At 40.4% G+C, this 22,541-nt stretch overlaps 1 protein-coding gene across 6 annotated transcripts in view; it reads right to left on the reverse strand.

Moving 5' to 3' along the window:
• Positions 1-3,147: 3,147 nt before the first annotated feature.
• The window catches only part of MARCHF10 (membrane associated ring-CH-type finger 10), a 196,418-nt gene continuing 177,024 nt past the window's right edge, over positions 3,148-22,541 (reverse strand). For all 6 annotated transcript variants that reach the window (XM_051994947.1, XM_051994946.1, XM_051994945.1 and 3 more), the window contains 3 exons: positions 15,082-15,195; positions 7,079-7,121; positions 3,148-3,331 (listed from right to left, as the gene is read on the reverse strand). In XM_051994947.1, coding sequence (XP_051850907.1) covers positions 3,270-3,331; positions 7,079-7,121; positions 15,082-15,195 — 219 coding nt within the window. In that variant the 3' untranslated portion in view covers positions 3,148-3,269. The remainder of the gene's footprint in view (positions 3,332-7,078; positions 7,122-15,081; positions 15,196-22,541) is intronic.

The following is a 22,541-nucleotide window of genomic DNA, read 5'->3' on the forward strand; positions in this document are numbered from 1 at the left end:
TTGCCCAGATAAAATGCCTTTCCCCAGTTTTTGGTAGGAAAACAAATCTCCAAAATTCCTATAAAAAGCTTTGATAGGATCATTGTTAGGTAGTTGCAAATAAATGGACTAAACTCCATAGCACTGAAGCTTTCGGGATCCCTTTTCATACACTTCAAATTCTGATGAAACTTTGTAAATTTAAAATTTGCAAATTCCCACTTTAAATGCCCCAAAGGCATTTTCCTTTCTAGATGGACAAGTCTTTGGCTGGAGCTAAAGGATCTGGGTTCACATCCTACTTCTTTTGCGGACTAGTTGTCATTAAGCATGTGATAGCTTTCCCAATCCTGTTTCTTCATCTATAAAATAAGGCTGAACAGAGAGCCTCCAAGTCTTTTCCAATCCTAGAGATCCTGGGATGCTAAGTTTATTTTCAAAATAAAAGCTTATTTTCACTCAGCATTCCTAAGGTCTTGTGTTGTGTGCAAAACAATCAATTTGAGATTTTTAGAATTCCTTTTACAACCCAATGAAGTCTTCAGCTTCCATCATGCCTATTCTAGGAGACTTAACAGATCCTATCACTCAGAAGATCTCAATTTGTTTTCATGTGGTCTCAGGGAGAATAGGCTGGCTGGCTGAGAGTTCATCTTTTTAGTTTTATCTTCTTTGTAATTAACTGTATGGCAGACCTTGTTCTGCCATTCCGATGACAGAACAAATGAGGTTGATTATGGAGTAACTAGAATCCTCTTAAATTTTCATGGGTTCCTTTTGGCCCCACAATTTAGTCTGTGTTTCAATTTTATTAAAAAAAATTGCAGTAGGAGGGGAAATAAAAGGGGTCACTAGGGCAATAGGTGGCAGTTGGAACTTGGGAGGTAAAGGAAAATCTCTTCTCCATTCCCCTTCTCACAATATCTCCATTGAATCTTTTGTCCTCTTTCCCGTTTCTTCCCCATTCTTCCATACCCTCCCTGCCCACAGCACACACAAACTATTTCTCTTCCACTTCACTCTCTCTGGCTTTTCCTTATCTCAAACTATGTCTTCAGGCTCATGCTCACTTATGATTCTGAGTAATGGAGATCTGCTGCTTCCTCCAATTGCCTGGCACAAACTTAAGGCCTCTCCCCCGCAATTCTCAATCTCTCTGATCTCTCTCTGGCACTTGACACTGTCAGCTCTCCTCTCCTCCTAGCCATTCTCTCCTGCATTTTTTGAGACACTGTTCTCTAGGTGGTTTTTCCCTTAACCAGCTGCTTCTTTTGGTTCATCATCTCTGAAATATCCACTAACGATGAGTGTTTTCTAAGGTTCTGTCCTGGGCCCTCATCTCTTTTCTCTCCTCTTAATGATCTCATTAATTCCCATAGGTTCAATTATCAACTCTCTGCTGTTAACTGAGATCTTTATTTCCATCCCTGAAATCCAGTCTGCCTATTGAACCATTTTGTCGAAATCTTGCACTCTTCCAGACTTCCCAGTCTCTCAGGTTCATTCTCAGCTGGTGCCATCACCACCTCCTGTTCAGGCCCTCGTTGTCTCATCAGGAGTTTTGCCTTCTGACTTTTCTACTTCCTTAAGCCTCTCCCCACAGCCATCAATGCGTCTGTCCATGTCATCCATTCAAAGAAAATCTAGTGTTTCCCTATGATCAATCCCCGTTTGACATTTAAGTCTTTACTACTTACCTTTTCAATCTCTCAACATGTCTCCATGCGCTCCATGATTCCCCCTCCCACACCATGCTCCATCTCCCATGTCTCTACCTTTATAATGGCAGTCCCCTGTGCCTAGAATGCTGTCTCCTTGCACTGAGTCTTGGCTTCATTCAAGTCTCATCTCAATCCCTTCTATAGGTGACTTCTTTTGGTCCCCTCAGCTGCTTTCCCATCCAAGTTTACTTTATGCCTGCTTTATGCGTCTCATATGTGTTACCTGTTGTCTCTCCTGACAGAATCTAAGCTTCCTGAAAGCAGAGACTTATTTTTGTTTATAGCACCCTCCTCCTTCTCTGCCCAGTGCCTATGACAGTGGCTGGGACAGGTAAAACCTTATAAAAATGGATGACAGAACTTTGGTGATGGGACTTAGGAAATCTCAAGGGAGGCCAGTCCCAGAGGCAGAGCTGCTAGATGCACTTGGTGATGTCCCTGCGTGCTGGAATGAGGGAAGAAGATGGATACAGCTTCTCCTGCCTAACTCTTTTCCCTAGAAAAGAGGGCACTATACATTGGGCTAGTAAGACCAGTGCTGAAAGCTCTGCAGCAGCCCAGTGTCAGAGACAACTATTCCTTCCTCAGGCCTAATCTCTATTTTGACTCCTTGTACTGTGTTTTGCCAGGGAGCCTCTTGAAATGTGGTCCATACCCAGGGATCTCAGGAAGTTCTGTGTCAGGATCTTCTGTACCACAGGGAGTAAAGGTATCGAGGAAAGGATCTGGAAGGTTTAGGAGATAAGGATAAAAAACAACTCTAAAGTGAACAGAAACCTAATGGAGCTTCTAAGAAAACTAGAGAATGAATGCTACCTATTGTGGCTATCCCAGCATCCAGACTGTCCCAGGCCACCCTGGGGAATGTTTCAACCTGAAAAACACAGACCTCCCAGATGCTTGTCTCTTAGGAGGTGGGATGCAGAGGAGGAGGCAGGAGAGTGACTTGTGCCACCCTCTGGGGCCTGGGCCCTGAGCGTATGTCTATGGAGACTGAAAGAAGAACTGAATAAAATGGGTGAATAAACTCAGTTTACTGAACGTTTGTGTCACTGCTAGGTTTCCATTCAGTGTGGAGTGGAGACCTGAACAGGCTCCTTTCTGGGTGGACAGTGCCCAAGGGAGAATCCCAGTACCCAACTGTGCCCATCAGGGCAGCTAAGTGTCCCCTAAGAGAGCCCACCTCCTAAGGCAAAGAAGCAGGTGGCCCTGGGCAACAGCTTCTGAACTTAACGGTGGCAGCAGAGCAGCCAGCAGCTGTCTGGGTCATCCCCACTTTGTCTGGGGAATTGGTGGGGGCAGGCTGGGCAGGAGGAGGAGATAATCAGTGGGTTGCTCACCACTAGCTGCTCTGCACCATATTATTCCAAAGCCAGTGTCAGTTGGTGTTGCTGTTTTAAAATACTCAAGTCAGACCCCAGAAAGAGACGGGTGTAAAGTACAAATGTGAACTGCATACTCATTGGTTTCTGTTTCAGTAAAAAGGAGGAAAGAAGGCACACATGGGGAGCACAGGGAAGGTAGCTGGGTAGAGGGGACCCCCACTGAGCTCCACGACCACCCTCCTCATTAGATGAACCGGCTGTTGCTTTGGAATACACTGTTTTCATTACCGTCTCCTGAATCCGAATCTAGAAAGCAAAGAAGATCCTCTTAGACAGTTCTGGATACATCTACCATGCAGACTATACGGTCTGCAGTTAGTCAACTAGCATTTATTACGCATCTACTCTGTGCCAGGCCCCGGGCTGGCACTGGCCCTGGAAGGACTCCGTCACTAAGGCCTGTCAGTCTGATGACAAAGAACATGTCCATAAACTCTCAGCCTCCGGCCCATCCCCCTCCCCAGAAGCCACGTTGTTATTCTATAAAGCAGCTGAAGATTGTGGAAAATCAAGACTAGTCATTTCTAAGGGGGCCTCCTCCTTCAGAGAACTTTCTGCTGAAGTCACAAAGACCCTGTTATTTTCCCTGAGATCACACCCCCTGGATATCTCTTGACATTTGGCCCTGGAGGCAGATTTTTTTTCCCTTCTTTTGAATCTTGAGGCATTGTAGACTTCAAGATTGAAAAAGAAAAGGGGATTCTTTCCAGATATTCAGGTCTTAGTCAATGATTTCCTCAGCCCAGGCAAGTTAAGTGACTAAGAGGCAATAATGATTAGGACAAATGGGGTGATGGGAGGTGAAGTGGAATCTGTTGTAGGAGGAATGAGGGTCCTGGGACAGACTGTTTTGAGTTCATTTTATTTGGTGGGGAATTTGGAGGACTTGTCCTAGTCCCATTCTCATATGGCCTCAATAGATGCTCCTAGACTGGCTGGAATTAATTTCTAGCTGTTGAAAGGAATTGACCTATTGGTCATTCTCAAGTTAGCTTTTGGGGTGGACCATGAAATCTTGGAAAGGGAGCTGGACACAGATGGGAAACACAAGAACTTCTAAGTCCTCTGGAGCCACTTAAGTGCCTGGAGCCATTTGCTCTACAGGATTTGCTGCTTTTGAGGAGATCCCGGCCTGGCATTCAGTCACCTCAGGTTTGCCTGAGAAGACTGCAGATTTTCGGAAGAATAATTGTTTCCTCTCTGCAGCACTCAGGGCTTGGCTGTCACTGAAAATCATCTTGTACCCAGCTGGAAGGCATCAGTCAGTGACTTCACCAGAACGGCTTAGCTGAGTCATGGGACAAAATGAAGCTTGTCAAATCTGGGCACACACATTGCTCTGTCCCTGCAAGTAACAATTTTGCAGTTGTGTTTGCAGCAAAACCACTTGGCCAGAGTGGAGGTGAAGCTCTTCAGTCCAACACCATCAACTAGGAAGAGTAAGAGAGGAAGGACTATCCAATAAGAATGTTTCATCAGGCAACCCAAGAGGGCCAGAGAGGCTAGGGAGCCTTGAATCTGGTTTGCTGGTGCCCCTATCCAAATTGGACTAGGATAGATGGGTTACTACGTCAGTTGAACTCAGTCTACTGACCTTAGCACAGAGCTAGCAACCGGATCAGTCATTCTTGTCACACCTAGCTGGGGAGAACTGGAAGCGAACGGTTTAGCTACAGGCTGTCCTCATCATTTGGCTCTGGGCAAGAAGCCAGAGGTGAGCTGCCTCTCTGCAGAAGGCTTACGCATCCCTGTCATGGTGCCAGAATTCCCCCTTTTCTTTGATGAGTTCACCAATGTCAACTTACATTGCCTTAGTAGTAGTTCCTGGAGTGTGATGCAGGAAAGCATGCGTAGGGGAAGGGGAAGAAAGGGGTGAGAAGGGTCTTGGGATCTCCCTTCCTGTCCCCATCATTATTTACAGAGTTTCATGGCATTTATAGAAAAGAAAACAGGCGTTAGCTTCAGATTTTGGCTGATGTTTAGTGCCACCAAAGTGACTCATTTCTCTGGGAGGGGGCACAAAGCCCCCAAGAAGATGGGGCTTCTGAGGAAGGCTTCATAGTAATGGAAGCAGCGCTAGAGGGCAGGGATGGCCCAGCTGCACTGAGTCCCCTCCTTCCCATATTCAGGGATGGAAATGCTGAGGACAGCCTACTTGCCAGGGCAGGGAGCACTGTGGCCGTGGAGCATTTTGATCTAACCCCCAGATTTTCAGGGCTTGGGTCACAGCAGCGTCTGAGAGATAAGCAAGTCTGATTTCCATGGTTGAGGAGGACAGGGCAGGAAGAAGTTTGACATTCATCTTCCACCCAGAATTCCAAAATCAACCATCAGTGATGACCCACAGCAGACACTAGGGGTCATTACAGCCCTATGTAGATGAGCCAAACCAACTGGCCTTGGACAAAAAAAAAGAAAAAAAAATTTGCAGCTTTTTTTTTTGTTTGCACAAGTTTGCACAAAAAGGAGAATCAAAGTGGTGGGAGGAGCCAGAGTTTGATCAGTTCATCCAGCCACCCTGGTGCAGAGAAGGAACCACAGGTGATTTTAAATCATTAACCTAAACAGTCTTAGAGAGCAGCGTGCAAGCTGCAAGCTCGTTTCATTTTGCAGTCACTCTTGTCCAAGAGCTCAGCCAAGCTGTTTGTCCAGAAAAAAGTTTAACTCAAAGGGCCATGATTGGCAAAAGTGAGTGAGCTCACTTGAGTGGAGTAATCACCTGGATGTGTAGAGGGTTAAAAAAAATTGACTAAGAATTATGTGTGTGCATGTAGAGAAATGTATTTGAAATACCTATCTTGTGTGTTCACTTCCCTGCACTGTTTCATTTCTGCCAAGAAGCAAAGAAAAGCAAATCTTCTGTTTTTGTTGAGGGAAACAATGAGGGAGGTTTGGGGAGGGACTATCCACAGAAATGTTTCTACCCTAACCTTTTCCTTTTCAGTTAGCTAAGGAACTGGGGAGGACACTTTATTTATAATGTCAGAGTCAAGTAACTGATAACCCCAGAGAAATAATCTTGATGACCCTGCCCAAGAATACTAGTGGCAAGTCCAATTGGGACATAAGACCGTGTCCTTCTTGATAAAGTAAAACATGTGAATGGAGGGAGGGATCCCGCCTATGTTTTGTGAAAATTGGACAGGTTGTTCCTGAATCACAAGTAGGAACGTTAGCTACTATTAACAAAGACTTCCATCTTCTTCAGGTTAATAAAGGAACTGGAAGATACCCAGATTGATAAATTGAGTCCAGCCCTTTGCCTTTATAGATAGTTATTTCTCTTTGGAGATTTCTGGACTGTCCTTACAACCGATTCTAATGTTTATTCCTCTCATAGTCAAGAAGTTTCTCATTTCCCACTGAAATATTTTCCTTCTGCTTTGATTCCCACTTCCCTTGCTGGATATTCCTTGTTCACAGGGAACTAGCCTAAAATGAGTATAGGAAAGAGGTCCTACCAGCATATTGGTCACTTCTTGGGGGCACAAATTAGTGCCACTTTCTTGGAGTCCAGAAGAATGACTCGACCAACACAAATGGAAAAAAAGAAACTCAGCTTGCTAGAGACTCAACACAACATCAAGCATGTGAAGAGGGCAGCTTAACTGATGGGTAACTCAACCTTCATGCCAGGATCTGAAACCCACCCTCATAACCCAGAGGCCCCTCCAGGAAGTAAATAATCAAGAAGGCCAAGCATACAGTAACTACAGAGGGCAGAAAAAAGATGTCAAGGGATGGGCAGCAAGTCATCTTTTGTGCCCCAGGAGCCTCTTTCTCTTGTTTTCACCAAGTAAAAATCTTATCTGCTCTGCATTCAATGCATTTGGACTTGCCTTCCTGATTATTTTCTTTAGATCTAATTTCCCAAGCTTTGTTTGGTTATTTTTGTCTCTGGGTGGTGTTCATTACTTCCTTCCATGGCATCAGGCCCAACATAGAAACAGAGAAACATTCAATAAGCAAAGCCGTGCTGACCCCCAAACCTACTTTCACTTTCTTCCGGTCTGGGTTGTGGGTAATTTCTTGACAACTATGAGAAAGAAGATAAGAAGAAATGAATTCTTTTCGAGCATAATAGTGAACAGATGAATAATTCTCTAGCCCCAAGAATGTCTCTTACATCATTTCCAAAGGGGACAAGGAAAATAAGGTGAGAGTATTAGCACAGTGTTAAAATTTAGTATAAATTGGAATTAGCCTAACATCACATATACACAGGTTCATTCATAACTCTGAGCTCATTTGCTGTTCAAACCTTTTTAATTTGACAATGTGAAAAGAAAACTTATTTCAACCCCTAGAACCAGATTTTGACTATTGGAAGAGCTTAAATAGGCCACAGGAGTGAAGGATGCATTAATTGCTAAGGGCTTCAAGCACTAAGTTTTTAAAGAATCATTGCATTCTCCTCCTGGCAGGAGGCAACAGACTGTGGGGGTTCCCAAGCTTGCTGGGGCTTTGTTCTAAGTTTATAACATTTCCACACTAACAATCAGGGACAGAATCTTCAGTGCAGCCTCAGCAGGAGCCCTTTATGCCACTAAGCAAGGATTTAATCTCCCTGTGAGCACTGGTTAGTGTCCTATACCTTCAATAAGATCAGATTTGTGACGGGGACAGTAAAACTCCTTCCTGGAAGAAACGAGACAAGGAGGGGTCCCAAAGAACCTTGTGAAACTATTACTGGAGCAACAATGAGGTCTTAATGGAGAGGTGATTCTTGGGACCTTTTTTGCCTCAAAAGGAGAATGGGGAAATAGGAAAAACTAAAAAACCCTACCCTCTTAAATAATCCTTAGTGAGTTTCCCTCAGAATCAGGTAATGAGAAGGAAAATCATTTCATCCTGAGTAGTAGTTCTTTGCACAATTAGTTGGTAAATTGTAAATTTAGCCTGGGTCTAATCATTCTCTCTATTTTTCTGCTCCAATGGGGCTGTGAGATGACCTGAAATTGCCTCTAGTATATCAGGCTTACAGAAGAAATGGGGCTAAGTTGCCACAGATTGGTTATCAAATCAACTGAGAAGGAGTGAGGAATTTCCAGGATGGTGGTGCTCAAGCAAATCCCACTAGGAATCCCACATAGGAAGACCAATGGGATAATTGTTTCAACTGAATCATGATTCAGTGATTCCTGGGCTTAGAATGAAAAAGGACCATAGCAGTCACTTGGGACTCCCAGGATAGGCATCTCATCTATAAAATCCCTGAAGAGTAGTCATTCAGCCCCTAACTGAATCCCTCATATATCAGAAAAATCAATACTATAGATATATTGCAGCACATTTCATTGTTGGATGCCTGTTTGTTAAGAAACTCATCATTGAGCCCAAATATGCTGCTTTTGTAACTTTACCCCTTGGACCTAGTACAAATGAAGTTAAACTAAATAAATGAAATCCTGTTTCTACATGACAGTCTTTTAAGAATTGCAAAACAGCCAGCATATCCCTTCTAAATCCTTTCTTCTCCAGACTAAATATACCTACCTATTAGTGCCCTTCTCCCATCCTCTTATGCCCTTGACTATCTTAGCCAACTTTTTCTGAATTCATCACAATTTGTTCATGTCTTTTTACAAATGTTATGTGCAAAAGAGGATAGTCACCTTCCCAATTCTGAACATGATATTTCTGCTAATGCAGCTTAGGATCACATTTAATTCTTTGTTTGCATCTCACTTCTAAGTAATGCTTTTACTCACTGAAAACTCCTTGGTCTTTTTCATATGAACATTAAGCCATTTTTGAATTTTTGCTTCTACAGTTGATTAAGTTCAAGAACAGAACTTTATATTTTTCCTTGTTTGATTTCATCTTACTGATTTGGGGCTAGTGGCCCTGACTATGGAAATATGGCTGTTGTGAAAGCCATTTTCCCCACCTTAGTTATATTGCTTAGCCGCCTTATTAAGTGCCTGTAAGACCTGATTTAAGAGCCGATCTGCCTCTACAAGGTCAATTTCAAAAATCTGACTTAAATTGCTCTCTTCCTTCTACCATATGAAATGATTAACTGACCTACAAGGTTTGACTCTGAGAGACTAAGATACAAGGAAGAAGCAAGTTACAGGGGAGTGAGAAAAGCTAGCAAAACTGGCAGAAGCAATGTTTAAAGGCAGCCTTGGATGATGTGGATGTTCTGCTTCCATTGTTTTTGTCTAGGATCGTCTGGGTGCACATTTATGTGTTGTGCCCAAGCAACCAGTTAAATCCCCAAGAAGCCAGACAGGTCTAGGACTAGTAAGATAAGCTGTGGTCTTTGGAGAAGATTGTCAAGGACACTAAAAGTTGGAAAATGTCAGCTTCACAACTAGCTACTTAAGAGGCAAGAGCATTCAAATCTGTTTATCAACTGTACATTATCATGATCCCCTCCCCAAGGCTGTCCCACAAGCTCATTCCATATGCCTCCATTCACTTCTCCTTGTAAATGCCTACTAGAAGACAGTCTCCTAGATCTCTCTCTCCTAAGACACAACAACATTGCAGTCTGGGCAGATGAGAACAGCCACAAAACCTGGAAGGATGATCTCAAACCATCTATTACTTGCCTTCATCAGCAACCTCACTGATATGTACTTTGCCGTGATTTATTTCTCAATGTTAACATGACTCAGACCCTTCTAATCTCCTAATCTCTGTGACATTGAATTCCAGATTGCCAAAGAACAAATTATCTGTTTTCTTATTCCCATCAGTCTCAACCTTACCTCCAATATCCTAAATCTGCCAGCTCCTTCCACTGTGCCCTCAGGCATATCTGTTCCAAAATTAATAGACTCCCTTTCCTCTTACACAGATTCCTCCCTTGAATCCTTCATTTTCAAGCAATCACTAAGACACGGCCCTTCCCATGACACCACATCCATGGCCACTCTTCTTTCTAATGTACTAAGTATATTTTCATTCATTACTACATACATGTACACAAAAATACTTACTGATCAAGGTGGGAGCTGTCAGAACACCCCTTGCTCCCCATTTCTACTTCTAGACTTTTCCTCTACTGCTAACACTGAGCAACCTCTTTTCCTCTGAGGTACACACAATCCAAATTTATCACCCAATCCAGATTCTTTTTTAGCCATTATCTACTGAGTCCCCTCAACAGGAGACTTGCCTTCTTTATCAGAGAGTTCAGGTCCTAGGCCACAGTCTTCCTTTCCATCCTAAGTTCTCCCCCCTCTTTCTAAGGCACTTGAACATATATATTGACATCCTCTTAAATTACCCAATTTCCCAGATCCTCAATTTACAAAATTCCAAGACCTACTCCCTCAATTCTACCTTAGCTCCACACAGGGATGATCATATCCCTGATTTCACCATCACCAAGTATTCTGCTTCCACATTCAAGAACTCTTAACTTTTTTTTTTATCTTTCTATGTTTTCCTCTGCTGAATTTCTCTTGAACTCTCTTCTTCCTAGCAATTTCCAAACCTTCCATCTTTCTACATTATGCCAGACTATCATCCCCACTCCCTGCTTACCCGCTCCTTCTTTACCTATTACTGTTGAGGGCATCCATGTTTTAGGTTCACAGTCTAGGTATCCTCCTTGACTCTTCACTCTTGCCAATGTTACCAAATTTTGTAATTCTTCTCTTACCTCCTTTCTTATACATCTGCTTTTCTCCATTCATATAGCCACAATCCTAGTTCAGTTCCTCATCACCTCTTATGTAAGAGGGTTGTAATAGTCTCCCAGTTGACACCCTACCTCAAAAGCTTGCCCTCTCTCCAATCTATTTCACATAACTGCCAAATGATATCCCTAAAGTTCGAGTCAGCCTGGGTTACTGTGTTGTTCAATAAACTCCAATAAATGTACTGTTGCCACCTTTAAAAAATATAAAATATAATCTATGTTTGGATATTTAAAGCCCCTTTACAATCTGGAAGACCTTCCCAGCTTTATAATACATTACTCACCATAATTCAGTGTAAGATCCACCCAGATTGTCTTTGCTTCTTATACACAACATCCATCCTCCTTCTCCATCCATACCTTTGCATATGTTGCCCTCATGCCTGCGATGTGACTCCTTGTAACCACCATCTTTTGGAATCCCCAGCTCTTTTAAAATGCAGCTTATATGTCCTTCCTGTGGAAAGCCTTTCTTTGTCCCTTCAAGTGCTACTGCCTTCCCCTTTGTCTGTTTTAAATGTATATTACATATACTTATTTGTCTTCATGTTAGCTTCCCCACATGAATGCAAGCTTTCTGTGGACAGGATCTGTTTTTGCTTTTTTTTTTTTGGTTGTTATTGTTACTTCAAGTTTTTAGAACAATGCCTAGAATATAGTTGTTATTCAATCCTTTTTTAGTTATGTCCAACTCTTTATGATCTCATTTGGGGTTTTCTCGACAGAGATATTGAAGTAGATTGTATTTTCATTCTCAAGAAGCAAACAGCGTCTACATCTATACTAAGTATCTGAAGTCAGACAAACTCATGGAGATAGGTCTTCCTGATTCTAGCTAGGTCTGGTACTTTGTCCATTGTGTTATCTAGCACCTCCAAAGATATACATGTTAGCCCTTAATAAATGTTGGCTGATTACTGTGTTTCCTTACTGAAAAAAAGGTATAAACTCAACTTGAATAATTTCTCTACTTTTTGGTGGATAAAGAAGAAGAAAAGGGGATTTTTACTATGTTTGACCTTATCCTCAAGTTATGAGTATTCTTCTAAAAGGAAACACAGAAAATCAATTCAAGACATAATGTGAATCTGACAAAAAACAATTTGACTTCTTATTTCCATTTCCCTGTCTAATGGAGAAGTGGTTGGTCACTTACAGTCATTGTTCAGAAACTTTTAAAATGAATTTCAAGTAGGAATGGAAGAGAATCTCTCCCTTAATTTCTCAGAGACAGAAGGCAGTGACTCAAAACCTTGTGTTCAGTCCTTTTGGTATGTGGCGTTTGTTAATGTTTTCCCCATGTTTGCTTTACAATCTCTTTGGCTAATGTTGCTTCTGTTAGCACTCTGACAATTGGGCTACCTGTGATCTACATATACCTGAATTCTTTAAAGTTCAACAGGCAGTAAAACATTCAGTTAAAAAGATGGGGAGTCATGAAGACAAAAGCTGCAGAAAAGTTAGCTGTTTCCTGATTCTTATACTATCTCTTTTAGGAAACACTGTCACAGTGAAAATCAAGGAGTGGCTAAACATGAATAAGAATAGATCAGAGAAAAGAAAAAAATTCTGGGCTTGATACTTTGACATAAACTCATTATGTTTCCTCAACTGGGAGCAAGAAGTATCTCAGGGGAAGATTTTAGCTCAAAAATACAGAAAACATTGAGGAAAAGTGTGATGGTAATAGGAGTCCCATCACAAATATTTTCAGTGCAATGTTTCCTATAAGAGAGTTGCAGAGGAATACTGAAAATCCAGCCATCACCCAGGTCCTGATAGAATTTAAAACATACTTCCCACTGCTCAATTATATTGTCCCGACTGTAAGAGATGCTGCTCCTACTTAGGCTTTAGGCATTGGAGTGAAAATAAAAGATAAGGAAAAACATATGTTTGGTTTGGGGGGACTTTAGGTCAAAACCGACAAATGCATCTCTCCGACACATCTCCTCTCCATCCATATGACCCCCACCTTAGTTCAGACCTCATCCTCTCTTCTTGACTATACCAATAACTTTCTGATTGGTCTTTCTGCTTCAAGACTCTCCCCACTAATCCATTCTCCCTCAGCTAGCAAGGTGATTTTTCTAAAACCTCAGAGTGAGCATGTCACCCTTCAGCTCAGTGAGTTCCAGATCAAATATGAAGTCCTCTGTTTAGTATTAAAAGTTCTTCATAGCCTGGGTCATTCCTAGCTTTTTAGCTCTCATATACCTATTCTGTATTGACCTCATTGCAGTCTCTTAATTACAACAACAAGTACTATAATAACAGCAGCTAGCATTTATATTGCACTCACCATGTACCCCGCAGACACTGTGCTTAGTGCTTTGCAATTATTATCTCCCTGATCCTCACCCCCAATCTGGCAGATAGGTGCTATTATGATCTACATTCTAAAGTGAAGAAACTGATGCAAATAAAGATGAATTAATTGACTTGCCCAGAGTCACACAGTAGTCAGTGACCCAAGGCTGGATTTACCTCAGGTCTTCTGGACTCCAGACCCAGGGCTGGGTGCACCATGGTACTACCCAGCTGCCTCAAAACTCCTTATACTGGCTGCCCCCTGCCCCCTGCTTAGAATGTTCCGCCCCTCAGTTCTACCTCTTAGTTTCTTCAGTTTCCATTAGGACTCAGCTTAAATCTTACCTTGTATGGCAGATATCTCCTTCTCCCTGCTTAGCCTTCCTCTTTTAGACTAACTCCTATCTGCTCTTTACATATTTACCTAGACACATGTACACTTAGCTTATACTTACATATGCCTAGCTAACTGTATGGTTTTCCCCCATTATAAGGTAAGAGTTTCCTGAGCACAAAGACCATGTCTTTTGACTTTTTTTGGATTCTCTGCCTTTAGCAGGGCTCCTGATACACTGTAAAGACTTAGTAAATGCTGAATCCTGACCTACATCTAATGCCACTCACAATCCACGCCTGGGGTGCCCATTCCCAAGCTAGATGTCCTTCTAAAATGTGACCATCTGAAAGCAGTGCGCTGCTGCTTTCCCAAGGCCTCAGGGCAAAGAAAGGAGATTTTCTTTGCCTAGTGACAAAGGTAATTGGTCTTTTATGTTCCCGGTATAGCCCCAGGACTGGGGAGATGTTTTAATGGTGCTTAAGACTTTTGTGCCCTTCCATGACTGCTGACAAATACCGGAGAATAGTATCTATGATGTTTGTTTGGATACTAATCTAGGTAATGGTTTCATAGAAATTTTGGAAATGAAAAGAACTCAGAGGCTGCCTAGTTATCTACAGGCCTGCCAGCATTGTTATATTCTAGTTTAAATACTAAACTTATTAAACATTCTCTTTTCTATTTCCTCCTTTATAGAGAAATAGCAGCTGTATGAATAACTCAGCAATTCATTCAACTTGGGTTTGCCTCCTTCTATACAGAGGCAGTATGAAATGGTGGAAAGAATAATAGAAAGGGAACTCCAGTCAATCCACAAGCATTTATTAAGTTCTTAAGTGGATCAGACAGCTTGCTAAACAATGGATCTGTGTGACATTAACTAGGCAGATGAACTTGGGCAAATCACTTGCCTTATCTGATCCTTGGTTTCCTCCTTTGTCAAGTGAAAGAAATGGACTATATGATCTGCACGATCCTGTATGCATAGATATTCACACACTTATACATATCTACATGGGTATAATGGATCTCAAAGCAAAAATTACCCAAAGAGATGGCTCTTGTCTCCCATTAGAATACAAGATACACACCTCTACTGGCAAGTGGTCTCCTCTTTTCCCATGTAATTTTTTGTTTGTGAAATTTTAGATAACAGAAATAGATGCCAATTCCAACACCTTTTTGGGGGACTTTTGTTTGGAATATGCTTTTAAAAGGGAGCTTGCCTTTATGAGTAATTTATATTAATACTACCTATAACCATTCAATTGCTTAGCATTTGCCATGCATTTATGGGATTACCGCTGGCTTTTCCACTGGAGTGTAACTGTCAAGGACAGTATCATCATGCACAGAGTCCTGGGCCTGTCGTCTGAAAGACTGAATTCAATTCTGGCTTCAAACACTTCCTACCTCTGTGATCCTAGACAAATCACTTAACCCTATTTGCCCCAGTTCCCTCATTTGTAAAATGAGCTAGAGAAGGAAATGGCACACCATTCCATAATCTTTGCCAAGGAAACCCTAAATAGAGTCACAGACTCTAAAAGGATTGGTTACCCAAGTTATGGAACAACCAAGTCTGATAATCCAGAAATAGACCCAGCATTTCTTATCAAATGATGTACAAACCTCTGGAACAATTACAAAAATAATGATGTTGTATTATATATCAGTGATCTTTCAACTTACCCTCTCTCTTGCCACTCGATTATAATTTAGTCTCATGAGTTCAGCAAATCTCTGTTCATAAAGGTGAAGCAGAAGGACTAGGTACAGACCGGAGTTCATCAGCTCATTTTGTGCCTAAAAATAGAATGGAGAATTATTAAGTTGATTTTAAATGTCAATCAATAAACATTTGATAAGTGCCTACCAAGTACAGGGAATAAAAAAAGATATGATACAGATATACAGATAAAAAAGAAAGACAGTCTCTGCCCTCAGAGTTTACAAATTAATGGGGAAGGCAATATTCAAATAAATATATATTCAAAGCAAGCTACATACAGTATAAATAAGAAATAATAAAACGAAGGCACCGGAATTAAGGAGGATTGGGGAAAGGCTTCTTGCAGGAAGTGGCATTTTATTTAGAACTTAAGGAAGAGAGGGAGCTCAGTAATCAGAGAAGAGGGAAAGGACAGCACTCTAGGCATGGGAGACAGCCAGAAAAAAATGACCAGAGTTGAGAGATGGAGTTTTTTATTTGTGGAACAGCCAGGAAGCCAATATTCCTGGTTTGAAGAGTGTAGTGAGTAAGGTAGGAGGAGGATAAGTTATAAAGGGCTTTGAAAGTCAAAGAGTGAATTTTTATTTTATCCTGGAACCAGTAGGGAGCCATTGAAGTTTATTGAGTAAGAAAGTGCCATGATAAGATTTGTGTTACAGGAAAATCATTTCAGAGGCTGAATGGAAGCAGGATTGAAATGGGAAGAGCCTTGAGGCAGGCAGACCCACTGGCAGGCTATTGTAATAGTCCAGGTGTCAGCTCATCCAGAGCCTGGATGAGAGTGGTCACAGTGTCAGAGGAAAAAAGGGGTCATAATTGGGAGATATTGCAAAAGCAAAATTGTCAAGTCTTGACAACAGATTATTTATTGGGGAGGGGGAGTGAGAGACAGAAAGGAATACAGAATGACTTCTAGATTGTGAACCTGACAGCTTGAGACTGGGGGATGGGGAAGATTCAGGGCAAAGGATAATGGGTTTCATTTTGGATATATTGAGTTGAAGATGTCAACTGAATATCCAGTTTGAAAGGAATGAAAGGTAATTGGAGGTAGGAGACTAAAGATCATAAGAGAGATTGGAAGGAGAGGGAGATTGGAGAATCATCAGCATAGAGATGGGAATTAAATCCATGAGATCTGATGAGATCACCAATGAAGTAATACAGAGAAAGAAGAAAAGAGGGCCCAGGACAGAACTCCGTGGAATACCTACAGTTAAATCTAAAGCAGGGCTTCTTATTTCTACTCATTACCCCTTTTTGCCCAAGAAATTTTTATACAACCTTGGGTGTGTAGGTATATAAAATCAAATATTTACTGATAATAAATCATAATTTCATGACCCCCACATTCAGTAGCAGGATCCCATATGGAGTCAAGACCCATACATAGTTTAAGAAACGAGGATCCTAGAGGAAGATAAAAAAAATGCTTATTGATTAAGTGATAGACTGAAATATATTACTGATCCCTGTAAGTAGGAGGAGATAATAATGGAGAGAACACAGCTGATGTGGGTGGCAACAGAGACACCCCAACCTCATAGGGTTACCCCCTGGAAACCCTGCACAGCAGAGGTAGTAATTTGGCTCCTGGAGAGAGTCAGAGGATGCTCGCTATATAAGAACAGCTTAATGTTAGATGCTGTGTACATCTTGCTTTTTTCATGCCATTCATGCTGTTCTGAATGCTCTTCTCCATCATCGTCATTATCATCGTCATCATAATCAGTTGGTACTTAATAATCATCTACTATCAGGCACTGTGCTAAAAGATGGAGATATGAAGACAAAAGTAAAAACAGTTCCTGTTTTCAAGAAGCTTACAGTCTATTTTGGTAGAGACAAACACTTGTGAGGTATGTTAAAATAGAGATGTAAGATATGTATGCCTGTGCATGAGTATATGATCCATATGGATTACATAAGTGCAAATATGTGATTTGCAGTTGATGCGGATATATTATTTCTAGAATTTCACCCACTTCTACAGAGAAGAAAAGATGAAGGACCATACCTGTACTGCCAGCAAACTAGTTAGGTGGCCCCAGCACTACTACAAGGTTGAGTAGTCTTTCCTCCAAGAGGGATTAGAATTATCTTTCTGTGCCTTCCGAAATACATTTGTTCTATGGGTATAATTTAGGTGTTTAGAAGAAAAACTACTTTCCTGATTACTCTTAAGGGGAAAAATTGTCATTAAGCTTATAGCTACTCTCTTAGTTCTTTCCCACAAAATGTTGGTTATACAAAGATCACATTAACAGCAAATTCTGAGTAAACCCACTTATCCAAGCAAAACAGCAATCGAAAGTTAGATTAAATTATACAGATTAGGACCTACCGGGAAATACTAAGAAATGTATGAGATCTTCTGCTAGGACCAAGATAAAATCTCAGCTCAAAGCAAGAGAAAGGAATTAATCTTATCCAGGGAGAAATTTTCTGTCAATAGTCTATGGAAGCAAACTGCAAGTCAGGCACACATTTAAGAGCCAACTTCCCCTATAAAAGTTTTCAAAAAATTTTTTTTGTTCTTGTCTTTAAAGAGAGACTCTTTAAAGGATCCTCTATCCCTTAAAAGTCTCTGAAACCATCTTTCTTTTCTAAGTAGCTCTGATACCATGTTCTGTCCCTTACATAGATAAATAGCATTAGCTCAGCATTTTCTTTAGTTACAAGTCATGCCTCCTTCTATATACCATGGCATGCAAAATGCTTCAGGCTTGAGTCATAAGACTAGTTACAGATACAAGGTAATTTTCGGGGTGGGGGGTGCAGATTCATTAGCAGTTGAGGGGGGAATCAAAAAGTCCTCACACAGAAGACTCTTGAGCTGACTTGAAGGAAAATAGGGTTTCTAAGAGGCAAAGGTAGGGACAGAGTGAATTTCAAGAATGATGGATAGCCAGTAAAAACATGAAGGAGCTGGAATTGACTTATGAGTAAGAGTATAAAGGTCAGCCTTGTTTTACTGTAGAGTTTATGAAAGAAGTAACGTGTAATGAAGCTGGAGAGGTAATCTGTGTCCAAATTATGGAGAACTGTGAATGCCAAATAGAGTTTTTATCTAATACTGGAAGCAATAGGGAATCCCTGGAATTTACTGAGTAAGTAGAATGACACAATCACATTTATGCTTTAGGAAGATCTCTTCAGCATCTATGTAAAAGATTAAGTAGCTTGGAGACTTATTAAGATAAGAAGACTTCTCCTCCACTAGTTCATAATTATTATTTCCTATAAGATGTACCATAAAATCTACTTTCTTCAGAACACCTGTCTTGATTCAATGTTACCCACTCTGATTCCTCATCTTTTCTATATTTCTTAATCACTCAGATGATCATTTGACATTACAGTATCCTGTATGTCAGAGCATATCAGAGTAATTTCTAATGTTAATGTATGTTAGATGATAAGCTCCTTGCAGACAGGAACTGTTATATCTTTCTTATACTTCTTCCTCTTTCTAGTGAATTATGACCTGGAAGTAATCAGATCCTTCCATGAAATGAGGTTTATGCGTATTGGTCTGATGACAGATGATTTATATTATTTAAGACCTGTATTTTGAAGAGTTTGTCATCAAAAAGTTGGCTGAAAGGTGACAAATTTTCAGCAGCAGGCAATTCATGAGAACTTTTCAAGAGAAGTTCTATTTTATGGATTTACCCACATTGATGAAATCACAGAACTTTTGAAGTCATGATCTGTTTGGATAAACAAATAGAGTTCCTGAAAGTTGATTATGTACTGATAAGAGCCCCTATACACCATAAAACACCTTCAGTGGAATTCTCTCTAGGGAAGAAAATCCAACTCAATTATTTATACTATCACAATTTATTTAACAAAGACATTAGCAATGGATTCTTCTCCCTGCTTCAGGTGTAGTCTAATCCCATTAATCACTGTCCTGTCACAAATTTTTTCACAATCCAAATTCCCAGGGTACTTTGGGTAGACAGCTCTCTGAGAAATAACTTAGTCCCAGGCAATCAGAATTTCCAAAAAAAAAAAAAAAGAACATGATTTTTCTTTCCTCTGGAGCCCTACATAGACATATTAACTTTGGGAGTCTCTTTTTAGTTCTTAGTGATGCTTTGGTAATTGGAAACTGGTGTCCCTTGAGAAAAAGAATAGTGGGAGCAGAGGAACCTTCTCAAGAGAGAAAATAAATATAATCTTTGGCCCTCATAATAGGAATGTACAAATTACCAAAGCCAAAATGATTCACTAAAAGGCAGGATTATTATTCATTGTAATTATACTACATTAGAATTACATTCAATAAGAACTCTTGAGAAGAACCTACACTTTGAATTTGTTTCATTTATGGAGCAAAGTGGACATACATCAGTAATCTGGGAGATACAGAACTATTCTACTTCAATGTTTCCATTCCCAAACACAAGGAATGCATGAGTTCATACAGGATGTACAAAGATTACATGAAGAACATTCAGACTTGGCCTGTTATCCACCTCTTTCCCATGTATGGAGAGCTAATATAACTCCTATCTCCCCTTCCCTGTTTCTTTCTCTCTCACTCCTTCCTTTCTCTCCCCCATCTCATATATATATATTTGCACACACACACACACACACACACACACACAGTTGGAAAGCTAGCCCGAGTGTAGGTCTGCCCTACATCCAGAATAACTGTTCCATGAAAAAATTAAGCCAGAAATATTGGGGTGGTTAATGAGGGATCACCTTTCTTCTCAGTTTCAGTGGTAAGCCTAAAATTGTGTCTGGTGAGCTGACCCATCAAAGTCCAGAACCCTGGCAGAAATTACTGTCTCCAAAGCATTTGCCTTGTGAGCAAAATGTGACCCTGTCTTGGGATTAAAGACTATATCAGTCTTCATGGTGCCAGAATTCACACAACATTTCAGGAGATGGATGCTAATGGATTTCCCATTGCTTATTGCTCTTTTATGCCCTTTTAAGTGGAGATTAAAATCTTCTGACCAGAACGAGCTTTGGAAAAAAATGCATCTTTGCCTAAAGGGAAGAGGCAGGGGGTTGGATTTAGGTTGTTTTTATCTTTTCCAGATAACCAAGTCTTGTTGAATACTTTCTCCCTCTTTTAACTATGACTTCCTACTGGAGGCTTCCAGTGGTTTTCTTTTTAGACAATCTCTTCATGAGTAAACCTTTATACTCATATATACTTTAAAGCATAATGGTAAATCAATCAGCTAGAAAATAACTTGTTAGTATCAGGTTTGTCAAAGCATTCAGGAAAATCTTTTACTTTTATGAGTCAATAAGGCCTGGAGGCATGCAGATGGGAAAATATCCAGTAATGTTTTTTGCAGATAGTTAGAAAAAGTCACTTCTAGAAGATTATGTCTGTTCTCCAGTCTGTGGGAGGGAATCTGTCACATGGCACTATAAATTTGACTTGGTGAATTCTTTTATGGGAACCCTTCATGTGTATTATGTATGAGTCTGCAAAGCCCTATTATTCCTGACAAAGGGGCTCTGTGGACCAATCAGAATATTAATTTGATACTCAACTCTGAGTCATTTCTTTCACCAAGCTCCAAGCTGGGGGTGGGGGATGTTATCTAAAAAAGTTCCCAAGTATTTATTTTACAATTGGAAAACCTTGATTTTCTAGAACATCCATTTCTGAGATCTAATTCTAGCCATCAGCCTCTCAATGCTGTTTACAGCTCTGACTATATCCATTCTGACTTTTTGCTCCCTCTGTGGAAGCAGTTTAAGAGGTTGGGAGAGGAGGAGTTGGAGATCATGATCAAAAGCTATTGAGAATACCTTTTATGGAAAAGATAATTTTAGCTTTTCTCTGCTTTATCTCTTAAATACTTTTCATTAAAAGCAGGGCATACACAGAGCTGCTCTGCTTACTTCCAGTAAGCCATGTGTACTAGCTCAATCCTTGGGGGACTTCAGGTAAGAGAAGCTTCCACTTGCCATAGGAAACTATATTGTTTATTTATGGATTCAAAGTGCTTGAAAGATGTTAAAGCATCCTTTCATTGGTATCTGAGCATAAAGAACTACTGACTTAGAGAATCCTGAAAAGTAAGGAATCTTTGCTGCCCCTCTTTCAATCAGTATGTCAACTGTTTCTGAAGGCCAGGTACAGGGCTCAGCTGGATGAACTTGCGCCCAGTTCTCTCACTGCCTCTTCTTCATATTCCTTTGCCTGATTATAGGTGAAAAACGATCAGTCTTGAGATTGAACTATCCAGACTTGGAGGTGACTTTGTGAAAATTTTAAAAGATTTAGAGTCCTCAATGCTTTCTATAACTGTGGAGGAATATTAGGCAACTACTAGAACGTAGCATGGGGAAAGTGATCATCATTAAGAGGAGCCCTAAACCTTGGATTGTCTTTGCCAGGACAATGGAAGTGGAGACCATTGTTTGGACAGTGCAGAACCAAGGTGAAATGTAAGAATATCTATTCAATAATACTAATAATGGCTTCATGTTTTGTTTATTAATGTTCATTATGCCTCAGTATTCTGGATGAGTAGTATTATTGTTGTTTTAATTTTCTCAGCTTGTTTACAATTTCTTTTGACAATCTGTGCTTGTGAGATCTTTTTATGTTAATCATTTTTTCTGTAGAAGAAATAAATACCTGTTTTACATGTGATTCACATTGTACATTAAACACCTTTCTACTCTGCTTTTGGAATAAACTAGACATTAGAACAAACCTAAGTTTTAAGTAATTTTTCGTGTGTGTGTGTGTGTGTGTGTGTGTGTGTGTGTGCGAAGAATATGAAAAAAAGAACTTAATCCATTCTTATTAGAGTTTAGTCTCCTCAAGGGGAAACCTGTCACCACAGATGTAGGCCTATATCAGTAGAGAAAGCGGATTCAGAGCTCCAGCTGCATTTGATCAGCATTTATTAATGGCTATATATCTTTGTCAACTAATTCATTTGAATTCATCATATCATATCACAAGTCTATCAACTCTAAATACAATAAAGAGAGACAATTTGACAACTTAGCTGAATATTGTTGCTGAGTCCGCAGTTATATTTGGCAGAAATTTTTCCAGGTTTGGTGAAGTTTATATGCAGAAAATCATCAAAAGGATTTAAACTTTGCTGAGGTAGACAAAAAAAATCAGCTGCAAAACTCATAGTAATAACAACCAGGGACATTCTACTGCCTCCCATTTTTTAAACTGTGGGATAACTGTGGTTAGCAAATGTTCCATCACAGTGGGTAGGAGACACAAGAACATATATTGCAAAAATTCTAAAATGAGGCATAATCTAAAGCAAAATGAATCCAGGCTTAGGAACCAGGAGAATTGGATCCAGTTCTGTTAATATGAAGCCATGTGACTTTGGGCAAGGGAAGACATTTTAAAAATTGAGATCACCCCTCCATAAATTTCTTCTGTTCCTCCCTTCAA

Source organism: Antechinus flavipes, chromosome 4, assembly GCF_016432865.1.
Source record: "Antechinus flavipes isolate AdamAnt ecotype Samford, QLD, Australia chromosome 4, AdamAnt_v2, whole genome shotgun sequence".
Lineage (NCBI taxonomy): Eukaryota > Metazoa > Chordata > Mammalia > Dasyuromorphia > Dasyuridae > Antechinus > Antechinus flavipes.